The 22,273-nt window shown below is 44.0% G+C and overlaps 1 protein-coding gene across 4 annotated transcripts in view; it reads left to right on the top strand.

Moving 5' to 3' along the window:
• The window catches only part of WDFY4 (WDFY family member 4), a 1,820,746-nt gene that overhangs the window by 807,170 nt on the left and 991,303 nt on the right, over positions 1 to 22,273 (top strand). For all 4 annotated transcript variants that reach the window (XM_069611160.1, XM_069611162.1, XM_069611161.1 and 1 more), the window contains 2 exons: positions 14,979 to 15,052; positions 17,110 to 17,277. In XM_069611160.1, coding sequence (XP_069467261.1) covers positions 14,979 to 15,052; positions 17,110 to 17,277 — 242 coding nt within the window. The remainder of the gene's footprint in view (positions 1 to 14,978; positions 15,053 to 17,109; positions 17,278 to 22,273) is intronic.

The raw sequence follows: 22,273 nt of genomic DNA, 5'->3' as shown, positions 1-22,273 counted from the left end.
CTATAAAACATAGCGGGTTCAGTTTGGCAGTGTGGGGGAAATTAGAAGGAGTAAAAGGAAGGTGTTTGATACAGAGTGGCAAGAGAGAGGAGTACTGAGAGTAGAGTGGTAGGAGAGATTTGGAGGTTGGAGGGAGAGTCACAAGGAGGTTGGTGGAAGATTGGGTACCATCTGGAGGAAAACGTTGGAGGTTGGAGGAGAGGAATCATCAGAACCAAAGGTGAAAAGGAGGACAGTTAAGTCATTAGCATATGTAGAGGAGGAGAGGGAAAAGCTGGAAGGGGTGATAGAGTAGATATACCTGCAGCACAGCTAGCAAATTCCTTGGCATCTGTGGGATTGTCTTCTGCACTACAACTCTCATGGGGTGCAGCAGTAATGATGATACGCCGCACGCTGGCATTTCCCCGACGAGGAAGTAAATACTTGCATCTTCCGATAACGCACTGCTACTCAATGCAGCTTCTTCCTTGTTCACAAACATCTGTCTGTTTCCTCTGCATTACAGATCCTGGTTACTGAATGACGGCAACATTTACACAGGATTTGGCTTTCTTCATCCTTGGCTCATTTTGGCGTGTTTTGGTGCTTGACTGGCGTATGACCTAGATTTTCTTTTGGATTGGTTTTTGGCATGGCCCTTCGGATTTGATGCATGGATTTTGTACTTTTGGTTTCTTCTCTCCTTTAGACATCTAGGATCTTCACTTCTGTAACTTTCTTCCCTTGTTGGAGTGTGGATCTTGCTCTATCCCTTAGCTTCTGCCTGGGTCAGGTCACTTGTCAGTGATTTTTCTTTTCCCTACTTGTCAAGAAATGGGTTGCCTGATCTATTGAGTTTGTGTTTGATATCTTCCTTTTGTGCTTTGTCCTTGACACAAGCAGGTAAGAGAGGAACTAGGGACAGGGATCCTGGGATCATTATTCAGACTCAGTACTTATGTCATTGTTTTTTCTCTTGTGGTCTAAAAGAGGTCCTTTTGGGCACCCTCAGCCCTTCTGCCTTTGTCCTCTCCACAGGCTGTTGCTTCTGGTTTGTATGGTGGATTGGGCAGGAAGGTCTGTCACCTTCCAGGAGCTTTCCACACATTACAACAGTTATGTAAGGGGTGTACTGGGGACCACGACCCTAGAGCAGGGAGATGGTCAACAGGCAGATAGCTCCCCAAGCCCTGAGATCCTGGGGTAATGAATCAGTACTCGTATTTACCCAGTTCCTCGGCCTCATGGCAGAGATCCTCAAACTAGGTAGGGAACGTGATGGCAGGAATGGTACCCAAAGGCAAACACCAGGGCCATCAATTGGGCATTTAGGTCAGTCCGGACCAACCCACTTCCCGGAACTTTGTAAGATAATTTTTACTTTGATTACGATCTGTGAGCAGAGAAGCATACTACTATGTCTTTATTGTAGTCAGAATAAAGCCTCCATTGTTAAAACCGTATCTTTCTGTCAACCTCTGTGCCTCAGACCCACAATACATATCCCCAAACTCTGTCATTTCAAATCGAAGGAAGGCATTACCTCAAACACAGAGTGTCCTTGACAGAGCTCATACTGAAATATCTTCTTGGCGGAGTACATTTGAGGGATCTTCATGCTGTGGATTCTTTCTTTTGGGAGGGGCAAATCTTAAGGAGCAAGTGCGCAGCATGGTATTTAACCATGAGATAATGGAACCAGCAAAATTCAGTTTGTTGGCTTTCTGTTCCAGAGGCAAGTTTGAAGGCCCCAAAGGTTGGGGCTGACATCACTTCCTTTTTAGATCGTATCAGCCTTTAGCACAAATCCTAATTCAAGCATAACAAATCTTAACAGTCGTATTCTTATTATATCAGTTAGTTAATGCTTCTTTAGTTTCACTAAATAAATGCCACAGGACCTTCACATATAGCCCCCACCCCTGTCCTGAAAGTGGGCACAGAGCCCATAATCAGCCGTGAAGATGAAGATGAAGGTGAAATGAACAGATGAGTGAAGTAGTGCAAGATGTGGCTGAGAGACAGAAAGTGTGGTGTGGAAGAACACTATCAAATACAAATGCAAAAGACACTTGCACAAAGATGCCCCAAACAAGCAGGTGTAGAGGTGACACAAAAGGCAATGAGCCACAACCAGACTCCCAGGTAATCTGCTGGATACAACGTGGTAAATTTGGGAGGTTTTCTGGAGAGATGAAGAATGGGATCTAGAACAATGGAGAGGTAAAGCCGCAAAAACCGAGAACAGCAGGTTGTCAGGAGGCGCGGAGGGAGTGGCCGGGTACCATAACCAGCAATAGAAATTGAGTAACTGAGTACTGAGAGACAAATGCTGCATATTGGAGTTAGTTGGAACAATTACAAGAGCCTTTGAGAAACAGAGTTTAGAGAAAAAAGCACTTGATGCTGGAACTCTGACAACATAACCTGCATGACCTTGCTATTGGATAGTGAGGTTGACAAGGGGGCTGGATGCTTTCAGAGGTGACATGATGCTTGGTTGGAGAGGTTTTGGGAAGATCCTGTGGCCACCCCACCATGTCACATGTGGAAGACCAGGCTAATATTGCCACCATAGATCCTTTGGCCATTCAATGGAATCGGGCAGCAGTGTTAGGGTCCCCTCTTACAGGTACAGAAATCTAATAAAAATCCACGGTGGGAAAGAGCTGGACCTCAACTGGGAGCAAGAATCCAAGCTATCCATTCTCCCCTCCCAAGGAATAAATATTAATTTGGCTAAGACCGGTTAGGTAATCGGAGTCCAACCCAAGGGCAGGGCTAGGGTTTGGCAGGCATAGAGAGGACTATCCCAGGGGTGGAGTGATGCAATCTCAAGTCCCACATCATAGTCGTAAGGCACTCCAGGGTGAGGCCTTTTAGTCAATCACCCTCCCAGCTACCGAAGGAAGCATTATGAAGCCCTCTTCCAGGCCTTGTCTACAAGACAAATACAACCATAACCGGTCTCTTTCTTTTCCAAGAGAGCAGGAAACAGCAGACAAAGAGAGCCAACACCAGGCAGTTACACAATTGAGAGTAGCTATTGCATCTTCCAAAGTACATGCAAATGTGCCTGCATCAGCATTAAACATATTTATATTTCTGCAAGAACACTAATGCCTTTTTTGCCCATTTTGAGAGGTTATCCCAAAGCATGGACTGGCCGGAGGAAACCTGCAGAATGTATCTCACTCCTTTGTTGACAGGAATTCCAGCTGCTCTACCAAAGCGGCCATTTGGAGACACAAAATATGCAGAGCTTATGAAGGCTAAAATAATAGCCATATTGGAACTGGGTGTAGAGTCCCAAAATCAAAGGATGCACACCATGAAACATTTGTCCAATTAAAACTTGAGATACAAATATCTTCAATTGGAGGATCCAGCAATTAAATGGCTCCTGAGTTATGATACCCCCAAAATGTTAAATGCACTCTTCTTAGTGCAATCCCTGGACTCATTACCAGCCCCCATTTAACAATGAGCAAGATAGGATCACCAACCATCCTTAGTGGAAGTCCTTGTTTTGCTGCGGCATAACAGCAGACCAGTAACTATCTCACCAACTCGTTTTATCACCATAAAACTGGAAGTTCCACAAATCTTCAAGCTAGACCATTAGGAACCCTGGAGCCAGAAAATCATCTAGAGAAGAGAGAAGAAAATGTCTACTAGAACAAGGAAGGTAGGATGGTATGCAGTCTGCAAACTGCTGCCAGAAGCCCAGGGCACAGAACTTTCATGAGCAGAGGGGTCGCGGTATGCAGACTGCATATCGGAAGACAGTCGGAGGCCCAAGCCTGTAGCAAGAAAGTGGGAGAAGAGGAGGGAACGGGTGGAGGGGCAGATGGAACCACGTTGCTGTTGGTGGGAATATGGGTAGACTCCCCGCTACATGGACCAGGAGAGGGCCACTCACAAAACGTTGCACCTAGGAATACGGGCTCTTGTGCTGAAATCCGTGGTGCAAACCTTTGTGCGTGGCTTGGGGGACATAGAACTAGTAGGACTTCCATTCATTGGTTCACTCTCAATTGCCTGTTACATCACTTGTTGGGAGATAGGTTATATCTCTTCTCACTGTCCAAAACATTGTATGAAGCACAAATGAAGGTATGGCTCATGCGTCAAAGAACTGTCCATTGGGAAGACCAAAGAAGATTGCACATTTGATCCACAGGGAGAAGACTCATCATGAGGGGTTGTATGATCCCAAACTACACCCTCGTACAGCCAGAATAGACAAAGTAGTGTGACAACTCTATAAAAAGACATCCCAAATATTATGAACAAAGACGATAGGGAGGACCATATATTCATAACCTCTGATTGAGTCCCAAAGATAAAGGTCAGTATAAGTTAGCCATTAAAGTTGTGAGACTAGCAACATGACTCTGTGTCACTCAGTTCCCTGATGCTGGCGTGCATCCTGATCTTTGTTTGGAGACTTCCTGGTCTCACGTGTCCATGGCATTTTGGTCTAGGCCCATTCCTCTTCCCAGTAATATTTTGGTGCTAACACATTCAAGTTCCTCTCAATCTTTCTGTGCCAGTCCGACTCTGTGGTAACCTTTCAGTATCCCAGAAATCCCAGCACAACTGCTTCTCTTTTCTACGTTGCCTGGGGTACCATGTCATAAGTAAGCCACTCGCCTCTAGAGGGAAAGCAGAGATCAAGGTAGGGAAAGGAATAGGGCGAGAAAGAAGGTGGAGGTCTAACTATCTCATTAATCATATTTCTGTAGTGCCATTGGGTTTCTCCCATCAATCTCAAAAACACATCAATCCTGAAACAGCATTACATACATCTGTGTGTGACCGAGTTTCACACCCAACTAGTATGCTTGTTGATGGTCATGGACCATTGTCACCCTGTACAGTTTAATAAATCGTTTGAACTACAGCCACAGCCTCAGGGATGACTTTACTGTACACCCAAAGCAGGGCATGGCATCACAGCTGCAATATTAAGAGACAACACTCGGTACAGAGCTGCAAAAATCCATCTTTCACAGGGCACTTCCATGGCTATATGAAGAAGTTGACATTCGCTGAAGAACTGATACAAGTGCACCTCAAACGGATAACCTCCACTGCATGGTGCCCTACACAGCAATATTAAGACGAGAGGATCTCGCGCGCAAACGGACACCCCACTTCAAAACTGCAAGGCAACCATCCACTCAAGGACTTAAAAAGTGCACCTCACTGAAGATGCATTGACTCATTTTACGAAAACACACCCTGCCTCATGCTGTGACCCTATTTCTCAAATTCACGTACTTTGAAAAACTCATGCCATTTCATGGTTGGACACTAGCTGCCTCTTTCCCTCAGAGTGAACTCCATTTACCTGCACTCCTTGCTCTCTGTCATGCACCCAGCTTATAAACCAATGTCAACGAGATTTCCCATTTATGAGCTCCACTCAATGAAAGTGTATTACTGTTGATCCTATAATCCACTGTTGCCCGTATATTTGAGTGTCGTTAATCTTGGCACTAGTAACACCTGGTGTTGCAGCATGCAGTAGGTGGAGAAATCAATCACAAAGCCCTATATGTAAAAGTATGACATCACTATTATGCGTCAAAATAATTTGATTCATAACTGATTGGAATGTCTTTCTTAATGTATTACCTTGCTTGTCAATATGTACATCTTTTTGAATTAACATTTAAGTATGTTGTTTAGGTTCACAATAAAATGCTGTATTTAGCTATACTGGCACTCACTCTTGTGGCAATGTGTCAGCTTGTATGACACCCCACAAACTCCAGAAATAGCTAATTTAACATGTATATGTTTAGTACAATGAACCCACTATAATGGATGATATTTAACGTGGAGGGATGGGATTTGGATCTAGAGGAAATTGGGCACTAAACTCCTGTAATACTTGGAATTACTCCAATGTTGTATGAGATAAAGTCATCTGTGCATTGCCCACTAATTGAGACGGAGGAGTTCCAAAGGGCAGCATGAGCCACCACCTCTGTTGTGCGACCCCTGAAGATATATATATATTTGGAAGATCCCTCAAAGATTCTCCAGTGTTTCCCTGGGTGAATGGGGAGTCGTGCAGATGCCCCAGTTGGAGTAGAATCAGTGGAATTTATGCTTTGTGGTATCAGTCACTGGCGTAACAGGGGCCCCAGCAGCCCCCGCAGTGCGGGGGCCCCCGCCAGAACATTTCCTGGGAGGGTCCCCCACTTGTAGAAAAAAAAAATATTTTTTGTTTGCAAAAAAAAAAAAAAAATGTCTTTTTGAATTCCCTCTGCATTTATAAAGAAATTATTTCTGTAACAGAAATAATTTCTTTATGAAGTCAGAGTGACTTCAAAAAGAAATGATGGGCCTCATTACGGGTTTGGCGGCAACCGTGCCATTGCTAACAGCAGGTTGCCGCCAGACCCGTAATGATTTACCGGCGCCCGACTTCCCGGTAACACTGGGGGATTACAACCCCGGCGGTCTGGGAAGTCAGGCGCCGGCAAATGGTAAGTCCCCATTTCCATAAAGTCCTATCGGACTCTATGGGAATAAGCACCATAGAAGCACCAGCACCATTAATAATGGTGCCAGTGCTTCCGTGAAAACTATGCGGGTGGGTGCCGTTCGGCCCGGCAGGTCTGACCTGCCGGGCAGGATGGCAACCACCCGCAGAGCTGTAATATGCCGGCCCGGAAACAACAGTGCCGGTGAGTTTACCAGCACCGTTGTTTACAGTCCGGCATAGTTGCAATGAGGCCCAATTTCTTTTTTAAGTGTTAGGGCTCCCCTCAACCCCATGATGTGTGCGTGTGTGAGTGTATGTTGAAAGGGTTCGCACTTAAATGTATAGGTGGCTGCCTCTGCGAGTGTATGGTGAAAGGGTGCACACTTAATGTACGGGTGGCTGCCTGGGTGTGCCTGTATGGTGAAAGGGTGCACACTTAAATGTATAGGTGGTTGCCTGCGTGAGTGTATGGTGAAAGGGTGCACACTTAAATGTATGGATGGCTGCCTGGGTGTGCCAGTATGGTGAAAAAATGCACCCTTAAATGTATGGATGGCTGGGTGTGCGTGTGTGTATATGGTGAATGGTGTGTGTGCTTGCGTTGAGGGGTGCAACAAAACCTACATTTCGGGGGCTAACCCTTCAAATGTTGGGAGGGGTGCCAACTTCATGGGTGGTGGGGGAGGGGCAAACTTATTTGTTTGGGTCATCTAATTTCTTTATGCATTTTTATGAAACTATTCTAGTGCAGCTTTAATGTTACAAGCAGTTAACTCTCTCCTTTAAGGTTTAAAGCACCCACTTATCGACTGCTGTGAGAATGAGTGGTCTCCTGTTCCCTCTCTACCCTTCCAATCACTCCCCTGGCATGCAAGTATTAAACCCACACCACAATTTCAATTGCCTAAAAAATTTGGCATTTGAATGCAGGTACTAACAGTGTTATGTTAGTAATTGGTGGGTTCTTGTTAACAGAGAAACCCAGGTGCGGTTTAACATCCGTGTCCTTTTCTATCTGGCAACTGCTCTGAAGGTCAGCCAGGTCTGGTCAACATAGCCCAACATTTCAGGGGGGGAGTGCTGAATCCCAGTCAACTCAATGGTGTTGCACCAATACTTGTGTTTAATGCCTGGATTACTTATTGGTAATCTTCATTACTCCTAGCCCTATTCTTCCTCGTCACAGTGTGTATGAGACAGTACTTGTGTATAAGGCACTCTGCCTCATACACACGTACTGGGATGAGGTAGAGGTACATGGAAGTAATCCTTGATTTAGCTACCTGTAATCTTCATTACTACTAGTCCCACTCTTCCTCATCCCAGTACTTAGCTATGAGGCAAGGAGCTTCAACCGTAAACTCTGGGGCAAGGAAGAGGGACGTGGAGGTAATTCTGGGCCAAGGAGCTGATTTTGGAGGTTGGGGTGGGAGGGAGAGGGGATGTGTGGGGGGGCAGGATTATACGCCAAATTATAATGGCTGTCCATGTCCAGGCTAAGCAGGCATGATATGTGGTATTAGTGGCTAGAGAGGCATTTTGGTGCAGCCAGTCTAGTTATTCCTCTGTTTGGTATGACTTTTTTTTAATGGGGCATTTATGATAAAGCAGTCCTGCTAAGTGAATTGCCTGGCTAGACTGCCATTTGGGTGCTGCCAGTCAACCGTTTCTTACTGCAGCATTGTATATTTTTCTGGACATCTGTGATCAAATGATATGATATAGGTCATTTATAACGCACCTGCACACAAGTGTTTCTAGGCGCGACAAGACAAGGGATGGAAGATAGAGGGAGGACAAGACAAACGGTCTTACTAGGCCTTGTGTCATTCAGATCGCGCAAGTGCGATAACGAGAAGCACAAGGGGAAAGGGGCGGGGAAGTGCAAGGGAGAGAGGAGGGGAAAAACAGGGTAGCAATGCTCTGAGTAAGTGCTGTCAGGGCAGCACAGCTCTGTGTAGTGCAAGGAGAAGAGGGGACTGTAGGGTTACAGTTACAGCCCCTAAGTGCATGGTAGGACCAGAGGCAGTGCAAGGGTGACTGATCAAGAAAGAGTCTCGACTCAGTGAGACTCTGAGGGTAGCGAAGCAACCAGTCGGTACAGCAGGCAGGTAGGTCAGATAGGCCAGCAGGGGAGGGAGAGAGAGAAAGCAGAGGAGAAGAGGAAAGTTTTGAGCTGCTTCCAGAACTTCAGGTGGTCTGCTAAAGCTTGAGAGGGGCAGGGAGGCTATTACAGAGGGAGGCACCTGTAGAGGAGAGAGATCTACCCCCACTCTCTTCCTGGAGAAGCGCCTAACCCTTAGAGAGTTGTAGGTAGCTGAGCGAAGGGCTTGAGAAGGAAGATATTTTGGAAGAGAGCGTTGGATGTAGTGCTGGCCCCAGGCCCAGAAAGCCTTGTGGACAATGCAAAGGGTCTTGAGCTTGATACTTGCAGCAACTGGGAGCCAGTGGAGAGATTTCAGGGCTGGAGAGATACGATCCCTGTGCGTGAGGCCAAAGATAAGTCTTGCAGTCCTTTTCTGGATTAGTTGCAGGGGCTGGATAGTAGAGAGAGGCAGATTGAGAAAGAGGCTGTTGCAGTAGTCCAGCCTAGAGAGAACCAGGTCTCTGCAGACAGTGAGCTTCTCGGGGAAAGTGAGAAAGGGAAGAGTCCCTTTGAGGAGGAGCAGCTGGTAGTGGGACTTCTTGGCAATGTCTGAGATGTGAGGAGAGAAAAAGACTTGAGTCAAAGATGACACCAGTGTTGTTTGCCTCACAGGAAGGCTAAGGAAGAGGGCCCAAAGCGGGCGGCCAGAGTGAGAGAGGGAAAGCAGGGGCAGGAGTCCAAATGAGAAAGATCTCCATCTTACTGACATTAAGGCAGAGAAAGTTGGAGGCACACCAATCCTGAATCTAGGATAGACAGTCAGGAATGAGCGAGAGATGAGAGGAGTCTGAGGGGAGCCTGAAGGAAAGCGGAGTGTCATCTGCATAACACTGAAAGTTAGAGGAGAATGTAGAGATCAGGTGGGTCAAAGGGGCCACATAGAGGTTGAAAAACTGGAGTGAGAGGATGGAGCAGGGAGAAAGGGACCAAGTTAGAACTGGGAGGGGCAGTCCAAGAGGAAGGAGATCAGCCACTCAAGGGCCTGATCCGTGATGCCCAGGTTCTCATGGAGTCAATTGATCAGGATTGATCAGGATGGCATGGTTGACCGTGTCGAAAGCACAGGAAAGATCAAGGAGGATGAGGACTAAGGTTAGAGAGCAGAACTTCACAGGTGTTCAGAGCAGCAGTTTCCGTGTCTCTGGCACTGAAGCCAGACTGATGGTCATTGAGACAACCAAGAGATTCCGTGTGGAGAGTAAGCAGCTGGGAGATGGCCAGCTTTTTCAACAGTTTGCCCAGGAAAGGGGTGATGGAGATTGGGCGATAGTTTGCCGGGCAGGCAGGATCGGCAGAAAGCTTCTTGAGGAGTGGGTGCATAAGGGAGTGCTTAACGGGAGAGGGGAAAGAGTGATTACAGAAAATGGTCAAGGCTGAAGCGAGGGTGTCAATATGGTTCTTGATGGTTCTGGTGGAGCAGGAGAGCACCTGTTTGGATGACACTTTCATAGATCGGACTTGTCTAGAAACCTCGTCAGGTGTTGTCAGAGAGAAAGAGGAGAAAGGAGGAAGAGAGGTAGAGATGGCCAAAGGGGGGCCGAGAGAGGAAGAGGGAGAGGAAGAGGAGATGGAGAACAGGATGTCCTGAGTTTTAGCATAGAAGTGAGATGACAGAGCCATACAGAGGGCCTGGGAGGGAACAGGAGATGTAAAGACCTCAACAGGATTGACAAGTTCTTTTCAGATTTTGAAGAGTTTGGCATGTTGTTAGAGGCCACAGAGACACAGGCTTGAATATGTGTACTATTCTTGATGAGTGTTATTGCTTCGACTGCCATTTTGGTGCAACCAGTCTATATATGTTTAAATGTGGCCTGGCAAGCTTTAATATATTGTTATTACATGTCGACACTGGTCTACCTTGTGCAACCAGTTGGACATGTTTTCATTGTGGCATGGCATTTTTAATAGCAAAGCTTTAATGTTCCTGTACAATGTTGGTGACTTGCATCTATTGGATTGGTGTTACCCTACAAAACAATTGCAAACACCCTGGCCTTTTAGCCAATTTTTCTCAGACAGTGTGCTGTATGTTATATTAAAACACATATGTATATCTTTCTCCTAGTGCAGTGTGTGGCATATCCGTTCAGCAGCACGTTTGTGCATATTGCACAAGTGATAATCTAGGCTTGCCCAGAGTGTGGCGTGGCCCTTGATTTGTTGCTGAGTTGGGGGGCCCCCGCATCTTGTGTTACGGCACTGGTATCCGTATCAGTAAAGAAGTTCTAATAGCATGTTTAACTGTCAGTACCATTTCCCAGGGAGAATATGAACCCCAGGCAAGAAATAAAATACGTATGGCCCAAGAGAGTGTTATGAAGAATTGTGAGTGGTTCGAGTTGCAGGTACATGCTTACATCAGGAGCTGGGATACAGTGCATGTCAGGCAAGGAAACTCCGACAGGAATGTGAACCAGAGTCGGATGAGAATCGAACTGTAGTGGGGAGAAACACAGAGCGCAAGCGTCGGCACTGAGAGTGAGGATGATGGAAACTCGTAGGCGAATTATTTTGAGAATAGGATGGCTGCGATGCTGAGCAAGGTGGGGCACAGTCACAGTACTTCCTGATCTCAATATGGCGGTCAGGCACTTTGTATATTTGGACCGTGGGTGCCAGGGTATGGACATCAGTCAATCTTAGAAAGACCCACAACACCTGATAACAAATGAAATGACATGGCAGACCCAATGGGAAGAGATAGAACTATTTAGCAAGTTGCAAATAATAGCAAAGAGGACCCACCAACCAGATCACTTATTGGGACAGTTAGACTTAGTGCACACCTATAAAAGGAAGAACGCACCTTCTGAAGTTGAGGATGCAAGAAAGTTATTGGAGTGAGGGTTGAGTCACACAGTACACGTTTTTGGTGCACTGAAGCGTCAGAGGTTGTGCTGTCATATATGCCAACTAGCAAGTAAGCAACAGAAGAAGGATTGACTAAGAAAATTGAGCCATACTGTAAGAAATTCCTAGTAAAAAGGAAAGACTAGGCTGGAGGGCCCACTAAGAAGCTGGGCAAGCACCCTGCCAGGAGCCAGGCACCGTGGTCTTTGGCTCAGACCCATGGGAACCTTGGCTCATATTCTGGTAAGGAGGGGCAAGACTCCCAACCTTTGTTAGGGAGAATTCTCTTATAAGGGTAATTTCCCAAACCTGGTGAGTCCCCCAGCAGCTTTGCTGGATTTCTTTTTTTTTTTCTCCTGCTAAGAGTGAGACTCTTTTCCTCCCACTCTTAGGCATGATTTGAGGTATGTCTTTGACTTTTTGTGTGCTTATGGGCTATGTTTCTTTTACTCCATAGGGTATCTGTTTTAATGTATGTGTTACACAGCACCCTCAGTGCAGTAACACAGGGGTGTAACAGTGACCCCAAACATAGACTCTATACCCGGGGACTGACTTCTGTCTCCCAGGGCATGTAAAGTCCCCATTGGCTTTACTAGTCCAAAATTGTGAACAGAACTAGTACAAACCATCATATTGTGGAAGTACTGGAAGGGGTTAATTAGATTGCCCCTAGGTCTGTTTCCAAGGGGGCACTGTCCAGTCCCCCCTTGTTGAGTTTCTGGCTGGTGGCAGTGGTTACCACGCAAAATATTCCACCGGAATATTTCCTATGGGATTTTCCCATTGATTTTAACTGCACCATTTTTTGGTGCAATGTTAAAGATACCGCCGGTTTATTTATTTAATATTAAATCACTGGTTGGGTCTTTTCGCCAGAACTCTTTTCTAAAATGGCATTTGTGTCTGTCTCTGTAACTCCAACCAAGGTCGGGCCCTTTGTTCCACTTTTTGGTGTGCTTCTCCACAGAAGCCCTCCAACTGGTGCCACTCTGTCTGGGTTCCACAGGATGTGTGGGTGTGGGAATTGGCACCCTGGACTGTGTTGCCTTAGCAACTCAAGTCGCACTCTGTTCTGATTGGCCCAGTGGTGAGCCGCCCGGCTCACCACTTAGCATGTATCAGTGACAGCTAGGCTGTTGAATGGGGGTTTTTCTGCATGAAAGCAAGCCTTTTGGGACTGGAAATTCAGAAGTCGCCACAGGACCTAAGAAATCCGAAGAGGGAGAAGCTGAGCCATCTGCAACGACGACACCACCGGTGGAACCCTGCTGCAACAACCTCACCACTTTCTCGACGACAAGAGAAGATCTTCTGCTGAAAGAGTCTTCTTCCTCTGAGCTGGTGGGATCAACCAGTTTGCCATTTCGCCTTCCAGGACGTCTCTTGGACGTGCCAAACACCCCGGCGGCCGGATAGCCAAGCTTCACCACTGTGACCGCGAATAACTGGAACGCACCTTTTTCACCGAACGAACTCCGCGGCTGGTCTCTTCCCTGGGCAGTGCAACGACTCCAAGTTTCCTCCTCGATGAGATCATCTCTTCCCCTGGTTGAAACCACGAACTGCACCCGCTGCCAGGAACAACTGCCACCGCTGGAGCTTCCTCAACTTTAAAGGTACTGTGTTCCACCTGGCCTCCCTTTCTACGGTTTGCTAAAGGTGACCCTTAAATCCTTGGCTTTCCAACTGGGTTGGCCCCCAGACCTTCTAACTTTACCTTCTGAATCAACCCAACCTCGTTTGAACATTTCCACAAAGACTTGAATGCATTTCTAAACTGTGTGATCTTGGGCACATTTCAGCTTGCTCCATTTAAAGTGGGCCTGGCCTATGAACTTTGGCTCTACAGTAGACTCTGCCTTCTTTAACTTGTTTTGGTCTTTTAAAAGTGTTGGGAACTGTTTTATTTTCATGACCTGCCTTTTTCTCTTAATTATTGGAGGGCAGGGCCACCTAAGTTACGCGCTCACCTCTGTTTTTACAAAAAGTGGTCTTTTGATTTAGACTTGTCTAATCATTCTTAAGGGAGGTGTGTATACTTTTCTGATTGTGTTTGAACTTGCTTTTGATTAATAGTCTAGTGTATTTTGTAAAGTGTGTGTTAAATAAATAATTATATACTTTTGATAACAAGCTCTGGTCAGTGTTTTCTTGCTCTACTGTGTTTTTAGCCCTATTGTGTATCCTCTGTATACTGCCCTACTCTTCTTGAGAGAAGTCTGAATGCTCAACCACAGCTACCAGGTAAATATGGGTGGTACAGACTGCTACCAATTGGGTTTACTGCTTACTCCTATAGTCTTAATCTTTTTGCAGTGTTCCCCAAGGGAACTGCACAGGATTCTGCCTAACACCCCTCCCCCAAAGAAATCCCAAAACTTAGGAAAAGCAGGTAGAGGAGAGTAAATCCTACCCAGAAGTACCCAGGTGCTGTGGAAAACCTGTAGGGCAAATGGGGATGACACGGGTAAGCATTTTCCAGGTGACAGTCCTCGCTAGATCACTTGACATCTGCATAACGTGACACAAAGACAAATGCAAATACCAAGGCAAAGAAGTTGGCTGCAGATCTATAAACGCCCCTGAGGCTGTGAGTTATCTGGAGGACATTCTCCGGTGCATCGATGCTCCAGGATCTGGGGATACAATAGTGATTGCACTCTGAACATACAGTACTTTAGACTGGGCCCTGCACTGAATCTTCATTGTCTCACGTTCCACCCACTGTCTCCTTACAATATTCTTGGCGTTGTTCCCCTTGCAGTGTAGGCATTCTCCCAACACTTAGTCTGCGTATACAGAAATATAGGTGTAGAAACCTTTCTACATATGTGTGTGTTCTCTGGTCTCCACCTGCGACATGTATTATCAGGAGAGCAACGCAGATCTAAGAATATCCTATAATGCCAAACCAGCAGATTCATACCCATAGCTTCATATACACAACTAGCATGCATACTGTTGTGGCATGCTTGGTTTTAGAAGCAGGTCTCCTGGATTTGCCCCATTATTTCAAAAATTATTTTTAAGAAACCCCCTCACTACCATGGAATCCCACAGGGAAATGGATTATAGAGATGAGCTATTGCACTTGATAAAATCTCAGTGTATTCATGTCAGACACCCAAATAGGTTTGTGCCCAGGGGTACACACCTTTATACAAAGTGGCAAGGGTCTGGATAGGGCTCCATGTTCTTTAATTTCGGAGATGTCTATTAGGGGTATTGTCTGCAATGTAAAATATCACTAGGGTCTGAAAAGTGTTCGACAATGTGTTTGTGTGTGTGTGTGAAGGGCCTGAAAAGCTTTTTCTCCTCTATATATTGTCAGAATGTTCTAGTGTAGCAAGAGATTCTACACAGTATATGGGAATGGCCTGGGTGGACTTCTGTAGTCTGTGTTATATGATCATAGTCTTGTTTATGTTACTTTTATGTAGGATTCTATGTGTCAGAGGTCAGTAACATTTAATTAAATCTTGCTTATTTCAGCTATGGTTGAATGCTCCAGATAACCTGGACTTTGCTGTCTTCTCTCATCTGGTTGATGTTCTTAGATCCTCGAGGTAAGAGTACAAACCAAGTGAAATCATGACCTTGCAAAACAGATCAGACTAAAGTAACTAGATGAGAGGCTAACGCCTTGATTTTGTGAATGTAAGCTTCTTCATTCATGCTCTGTACTGCCCTGAAAACATATGATCAAGTGCCCTAATCCTTTGTGACCTGTCAGAAGGACATACGTGCATAGATCATAATCATTGTCTGATTGCCCCTTGTGGGGGCACAATACACCACACTTCTGACAAACCTCAGTGCTGTAAAACTACTAGGGTGGCGATGGGTGTAATATGCAAGCTGAGTAGAATGCAGTACATAGCATTCTGTTTGATAGTCTCCAATTCTGGCCAGGGAACCCAGTCCAAACTGGATTAATTTCTTCCTCCACAATAAAAGCATAAACTCCACTCCAGAAAGGTCCTGCTCACATGCAGGCTACCGCAAGGTTTGTCCTTGTCACCACTTTTATTCACCATCTACATGCAGCCCCGAGAACGGTTACCCCACCAAGAAAATCTCCATTTATAGATGTACCTCGATGATACCCACATTCATTTTTTTCCACTTGGAGGTGGTGTCTGCGCTATTATACCCCATTTAAACAAATGGAGTTGTTGTTAGCCTTTGCATTGGTGATGAAGCCCTTTTCACGAGACCACACGCATCCCCAAACATGTTTCGGCCTCATTGTGCCTCATCAGAGAGGAGTAGCTTGGGTTTCTAGGCCCAGCAAGCACAGAACCCACATCTTGGCATACCCGTCCCACTCGGGGTGACAGTGCAAAAACAAAGAGGTAATGGCTGGATGGTTTAGAATTAATCTGAAACCTCTGGCAGTTGCGCTCGGCAACCCTCCAGATCATCGATCTTCGCCTGCCAAACCATTACAGAAAGGGGAAAGACCATATTCAAATCCGGCTTGGTCCGAACTGCTATATCACATCCCTTCTGCACGATACCACAAGCCTCCCAGACATGTTATGGGCTCATTGGTTGTCATCAGTGAGGAGTAGCTTGGGTCTCTAGGCCCAGCAGGCATGGGGGCCACATATGGGCATGCCTGTCCCACTAAGGGTGACAAAGCAAAAACAAAGAGGTGATGGTTGGAAGGTTTAGAATGAATCTTAAACCTCTCTGGGCATTGGTTGCAGTACCTAACTGATTTGCACATGGCTGCACCCGTTTTGCAATGGCGAGAACGGGTAAAAAAATGGTGATGTGGAAGGTTGCCCAGAGCAGTGCCAATGGTTCAGATCAATTCAAAGCCTAACACCCATCGTTTCTTTTGGTATTACGCTCATTACTTTTGGACAGGATGGAAAATGAACCAATCGGGTCACCCATCGTACTTTCCATGCCCATAAAATGCTGCAAATCCATTACAGATTAAGAGCCAGAAAGAAAAACACTCTAGGTAAAAACTGCTACTACCTCTTGAAGATATACATGTATAAAGCTTGAATGAATGACCCCCACATGTTTTGCATCGGTTTAGTGAAATGGTTTCCCAGTAGAATGCATTAGAATATGTCGATCTCAAACATCTGTATATGCTGACTGCCACTAATGGAACATTTCAAACTCCAATAGCGTTTTGTCCACCAAACATAACCACTGTTATTTGATATGTGTTTATTATCATCTCTAAGTGTTTTACTGCTATGACCTTTACAAGAGATGAGACCTCTCTCCTCCAATATCTGAGGGATCAATGGATGGTATATTTGGAATTTCACCTCCCATGATGGTTAACCATTGATTAGGCTGGCTGATAGGAGTGGTAGTCCAAAACATCTGGAGAGGCAAAGATTGCAGACCCACGAGGAAGGAAAGTAGTACAAAATAAAGGTGCAGGGATACCACCTTGTTGATTGAGATTTTTGTTCTAATGCTCTTTGTGCAACCTCCTGGTTCTTCCATCCCAATGAGTACCTGTTATTTTAGTGCAGGCCTTAACATGTGATGGCCCAATGTGTTCCTGGCGTCTCCAACTTGATGCACAGCAATGGACGGCCAACTTTAAATGTTTTATGCACTTACATGAAACTCGTTCTCATTGCAGCAAAAAAGACGAATGTGGAGATGCGGAAACTGCACAACAGATGGACTTGGTGCCCAAACTGACTTTTCTTCTGAATGATCCCAGCATTCCCAGGCCCAAGGTCACCATCATATGTACAATCCTTACACACCTTCTGAAGGGACATTTCAACACTAAAGACATCCTCAGGTAATGCAGGTTTTGAAATCAGAGCAATGTTGATAGGAATGGGTGGGGCATGGTCATGAGAGCGACTTCTGCGGCGAGCTGTGCTTTTGCCTAAAACTCCCCTTTCTTGAGCACGGAACTGGGGAAGAAAAGAGATCATGGGAAATGAAGACTGTACTTTCCAGGAATGTTGCAAATATGCAATGGGGCGAAATCCCTCCATTGTTCATTCTCTCCCTTAGTGATATATCCATAGTGCTCAGAAGTGGGCTCACAAAACACTATTGTTATCTTCATAATTATTACTGTTGCCATTAATGTTATTATGGTCATGCTGGGAGTTCCTGTGATTGGTCAGATTGATTGCATGAGGCAATTCTCGCACTGTAGACCGCTAGCGTGCTGGAAAAATGGTACAGTGGGTGCACAAGGGGCTGCAGAGTGACCCTAAAGTTGTGAAAAATACTAAAACACCAAGGGTAAGTCTATTTATACCTATACTAAGGTTTTTATTTCCATTCTTACCGGGAATTATTAAATTTATCATCACACTCAATCACGGTCTATAGAGAAAGTAGTTTTACTAAACAGATTTTAATATGTAAAAACATTTCATCAAAGCAGTAGAGCAGTACAAAACTTTTTTAATATGTTGATAGTAATCTCCAACATACAGAGGAAATTCAGTTTTATCACTTCCAGCAATTAAAACACAGTATCAAGTGTATAAGTCACAGCAAAAGAAACATATAAGGCATTTTACATTAGATAATGCCAATGTACTTAGATTTTTCTAGTGCTATATCTGCACGTCAGTGTATGAATACTTTAATGGCCACTCAGGTGCCAGCGAATAGAAAAATCCAGTAGCTTGTACTGTGAACACGCGACACTTAAGTTATAAAGGCACCTCTGAGCGAGGGGTCCTTTCTAAGGATCTAAAACTTAGTGTAGACATATGACATTGTATAATGTCTAAAGTTTTTAACACAGTCTATGGCAACCATTCTACACATAGATCTAAAAACACATGAGTCCTGCTCATGCTATATCAGAGTCGACCGGTTTCATAACCATATCTCATTCTAGTTATCTTCGTCAGGACTTTGTTTGATAAGGTCTTGATTGACTGTTCTGGGAACGCTGTCTTGCGCCCTTACGTGTCTGTTCCTATTCCTATAGGGTATGGATCAAAGAGAGACAGAAAAAGGAATGGTTACTTAATGTACCATTCAAATTCTCGAATTGTATACTGCTATACCTCTATTACTAATTATAGGTGTATCATTTGATATCACTAGGCTTACTTATTCAAAAGGACAACTAAATGTGTCCAAAAATGCCTATTCTTACATAAAACGTCAAAGGGAAAGGTAAGGGAAAGGTAAAGGGGTGGGGGAGTAATAAACAACAGGCACGAGGAAACTCCATAGCCTAGACCAAATAGTCTATAGGTAGAAAAGGGTGAAAAAAGGGGGTGAAAGAATCCCCTAATAGCCCATTTTATCTTTGTGTGTGATCTTACCACACTTTACTGTGGACCATCACTGCTCAGAAAGCATCTGGAAAAGAGCGCGCCAATTAGCTCATTGCCTATTTCAGCATTGGCTTATATACAATCTGTAAATAATAGGCAAAAGCGCTATTAGTATACACGAAAAATATTATTAAATCCATGCATTATTTTTGACACAAAAACAACCGTTGGTGTTCATAAGCTATATACACTTCTCACGGGATGGTATAGACATCTTTGAAACTAAGTACAACAGCGGGCGTACAAAGTTTCCTAGACCACGGTGCGACTAAGTACATGCATTATTCTTAACAAAGCAGCACTTGTTTCATTAGCTTTACATATATAACACCTATCGTCTTGATTATGCAATAGCTGCATCCAACAGCGTTGTGTCTGCGCAATGTTTCTAAGTTATGGACACCTTTAAAAATGAAAACAGCAACAAACGTGCAGAGTTTCTTAAAAACACGAGTGCTGCAAAATATATGCATAATTCTTACCAAACGGCACTTTGTTTAGTTTGTTTTGCAAAAATCGCCTCTCACCTTAGTTACTTTAAAGCAGCATACATCAAAGCTTCACTGTGTCTGTGCAATGCATCTCAGTTTCAGCACGCTGGTGTTACTGTTACAACGCTATCTGCTATGGTAACTCGATAGCATGCATGCTAGCCAAGATGGTTAAAGTGGACTCTATGGTTTAGCAGCCATCTTATCTCAGGCTACCTCAACAGCCATCTTTGATAGGGCAAATAACGTGTGTATCTCTATCCACAGGACATTTCTATATATATAAGGTGAACAACTTTCCGACACGTATAAAATCGTCCGTAATCGTGGAATAATAGACATTTTTCTTGCGCACACAAAAAAGAAACTTGAATCTTTTCGCGGACAAAAACGAGGCTAATGACACATCATATTCTAAATTAGATGAAGTATTAGTGACCACCATATATTAGCCCATGAAGACGTGATACACATATTTTGTCATCTTGTCCTCATGGAAATTACATTAATTGCTCACTGATCACATGCAGGCCGGTTCATCATTGCAAGGACACAGTTTTTTAAAAAACAAATATGTCCCGTACATAATTCGATCTTTCTTTAAAAACAACCGTTTCTTAACTAGGTAGCATTTCTATGTGTGCATATATCAATCCGAATTAAATGTACATTTAAATATATGTAACAACATATGGAGGAACCGATCTTTTTACCCTACTACAGTGTGTTGGATTCGTATTAATGTTAAAAATCTGGTTTCTACTGGCAGTCCTGATCATGCATAGTTGTTATACAATAGAAGGGGGGGCTATTCTCTCTGTATAGCAAACAGGAGGAAGCCTAACAACACAACCCCTGAGGAAAAAGGGGGTATATCCTGATAATCTATTATAGCAGAGAATCTCTATGCTGTTTAACTAGGGAGAACCGCTAGCTCGTTCCATTGGATAAATTCATTAAGCCCTTTCTTATGTGTATTAAGCCTAAATATCCAATGTTGTTCTCTCCTAAATAGTATGTTCTGGAAATTTCCACCCCGTTTAGGAATGTTAATTTTTTCAATTATGGTCCATTTGAATGCTTCTGGACTATGTCCTTTCAAGATAAAATGGTTTACCATATGTGCTGTCAGCTTCTTGGTCCTTAAACACGAGCAATGTTCAATCATGCGTTTCTTAATAGGTCTCATGGTCATCCCGACATATTTAAGGTTACAAGGACATTTAATGAGATAAATCACCCCTGCGGGGATACAACGGCAGTACCGCAGGGGTGATTTATCTCATTAAATGTCCTTGTAACCTTAAATATGTCGGGATGACCATGAGACCTATTAAGAAACGCATGATTGAACATCGCTCGTGTTTAAGGACCAAGAAGCTGAAAGCACCTATGGTAAACCATTTTATCTTGAAAGGACATAGTCCAGAAGCATTCAAATGGACCATAATTGAAAAAATTAACATTCCTAAACGGGGTGGAAATTTCCAGAACATACTATTTAGGAGAGAACAACATTGGATATTTAGGCTTAATACACATAAGAAAGGGCTTAATGAATTTATCCAATGGAACGAGCTAGCGGTTCTCCCTAGTTAAACAGCATAGAGATTCTCTGCAATAATAGATTATCAGAATATACCCCCTTTTTCCTCAGTGGTTGTGTTGTTAGGCTTCCTCCTGTTTGCTATACAGAGAGAATAGCCCCCCCTTCTATTGTATAACAACTATGCATAATCAGGACTGCCAGTAGAAACCAGATTTTTAACATTAATACGAATCCAACACACTGTAGTAGGGTAAAAAGATCGGTTCCTCCATATGCTGTTACATATATTTAAATGTACATTTAATTCGGATTGATATATGCACACACAGAAATGCTACCTAGTTAAGAAACGGTTGTTTTTAAAGAAAGATCGAATTATGTACGGGACATATTTGTTTTTTAAAAAACTGTGTCCTTGCAATGATGAACCGGCCTGCATGTGATCAGTGAGCAATTAATGTAATTTCCATGAGGACAAGATGACAAAATATGTGTATCACGTCTTCATGGGCTAATATATGGTGGTCACTAATACTTCATCTAATTTAGAATATGATGTTTCATTAGCCTCGTTTTTGTCCGCGAAAAGATTCAAGTTTCTTTTTTGTGTGCGCAAGAAAAATGTCTATTATTCCACGATTACGGACGATTTTATACGTGTCGGAAAGTTGTTCACCTTATATATATAGAAATGTCCTGTGGATAGAGATACACACGTTATTTGCCCTATCAAAGATGGCTGTTGAGGTAGCCTGAGATAAGATGGCTGCTAAACCATAGAGTCCACTTTAACCATCTTGGCTAGCATGCATGCTATCGAGTTACCATAGCAGATAGCGTTGTAACAGTAACACCAGCGTGCTGAAACTGAGATGCATTGCACAGACACAGTGAAGCTTTGATGTATGCTGCTTTAAAGTAACTAAGGTGAGAGGCGATTTTTGCAAAACAAACTAAACAAAGTGCCGTTTGGTAAGAATTATGCATATATTTTGCAGCACTCGTGTTTTTAAGAAACTCTGCACGTTTGTTGCTGTTTTCATTTTTAAAGGTGTCCATAACTTAGAAACATTGCGCAGACACAACGCTGTTGGATGCAGCTATTGCATAATCAAGACGATAGGTGTTATATATGTAAAGCTAATGAAACATGTGCTGCTTTGTTAAGAATAATGCATGTACTTAGTCGCACCGTGGTCTAGGAAACCTTGTACGCCCGCTGTTGTACTTAGTTTCAAAGATGTCTATACCATCCCGTGAGAAGTGTATATAGCTTATGAACACCAACGGTTGTTTTTGTGTCAAAAATAATGCATGGATTTAATAATATTTTTCGTGTATACTAATAGCGCTTTTGCCTATTATTTACAGATTGTATATAAGCCAATGCTGAAATAGGCAATGAGCTAATTGGCGCGCTCTTTTCCAGATGCTTTCTGA

The sequence above is a fragment of the Ambystoma mexicanum genome, chromosome 8 (genome assembly GCF_040938575.1).
Source record: "Ambystoma mexicanum isolate Mex_15411 chromosome 8, UKY_AmexF1_1, whole genome shotgun sequence".
Classification (NCBI taxonomy): Eukaryota; Metazoa; Chordata; class Amphibia; order Caudata; family Ambystomatidae; genus Ambystoma; species Ambystoma mexicanum.
This window is presented reverse-complemented; position numbering and strand designations above follow the sequence as displayed.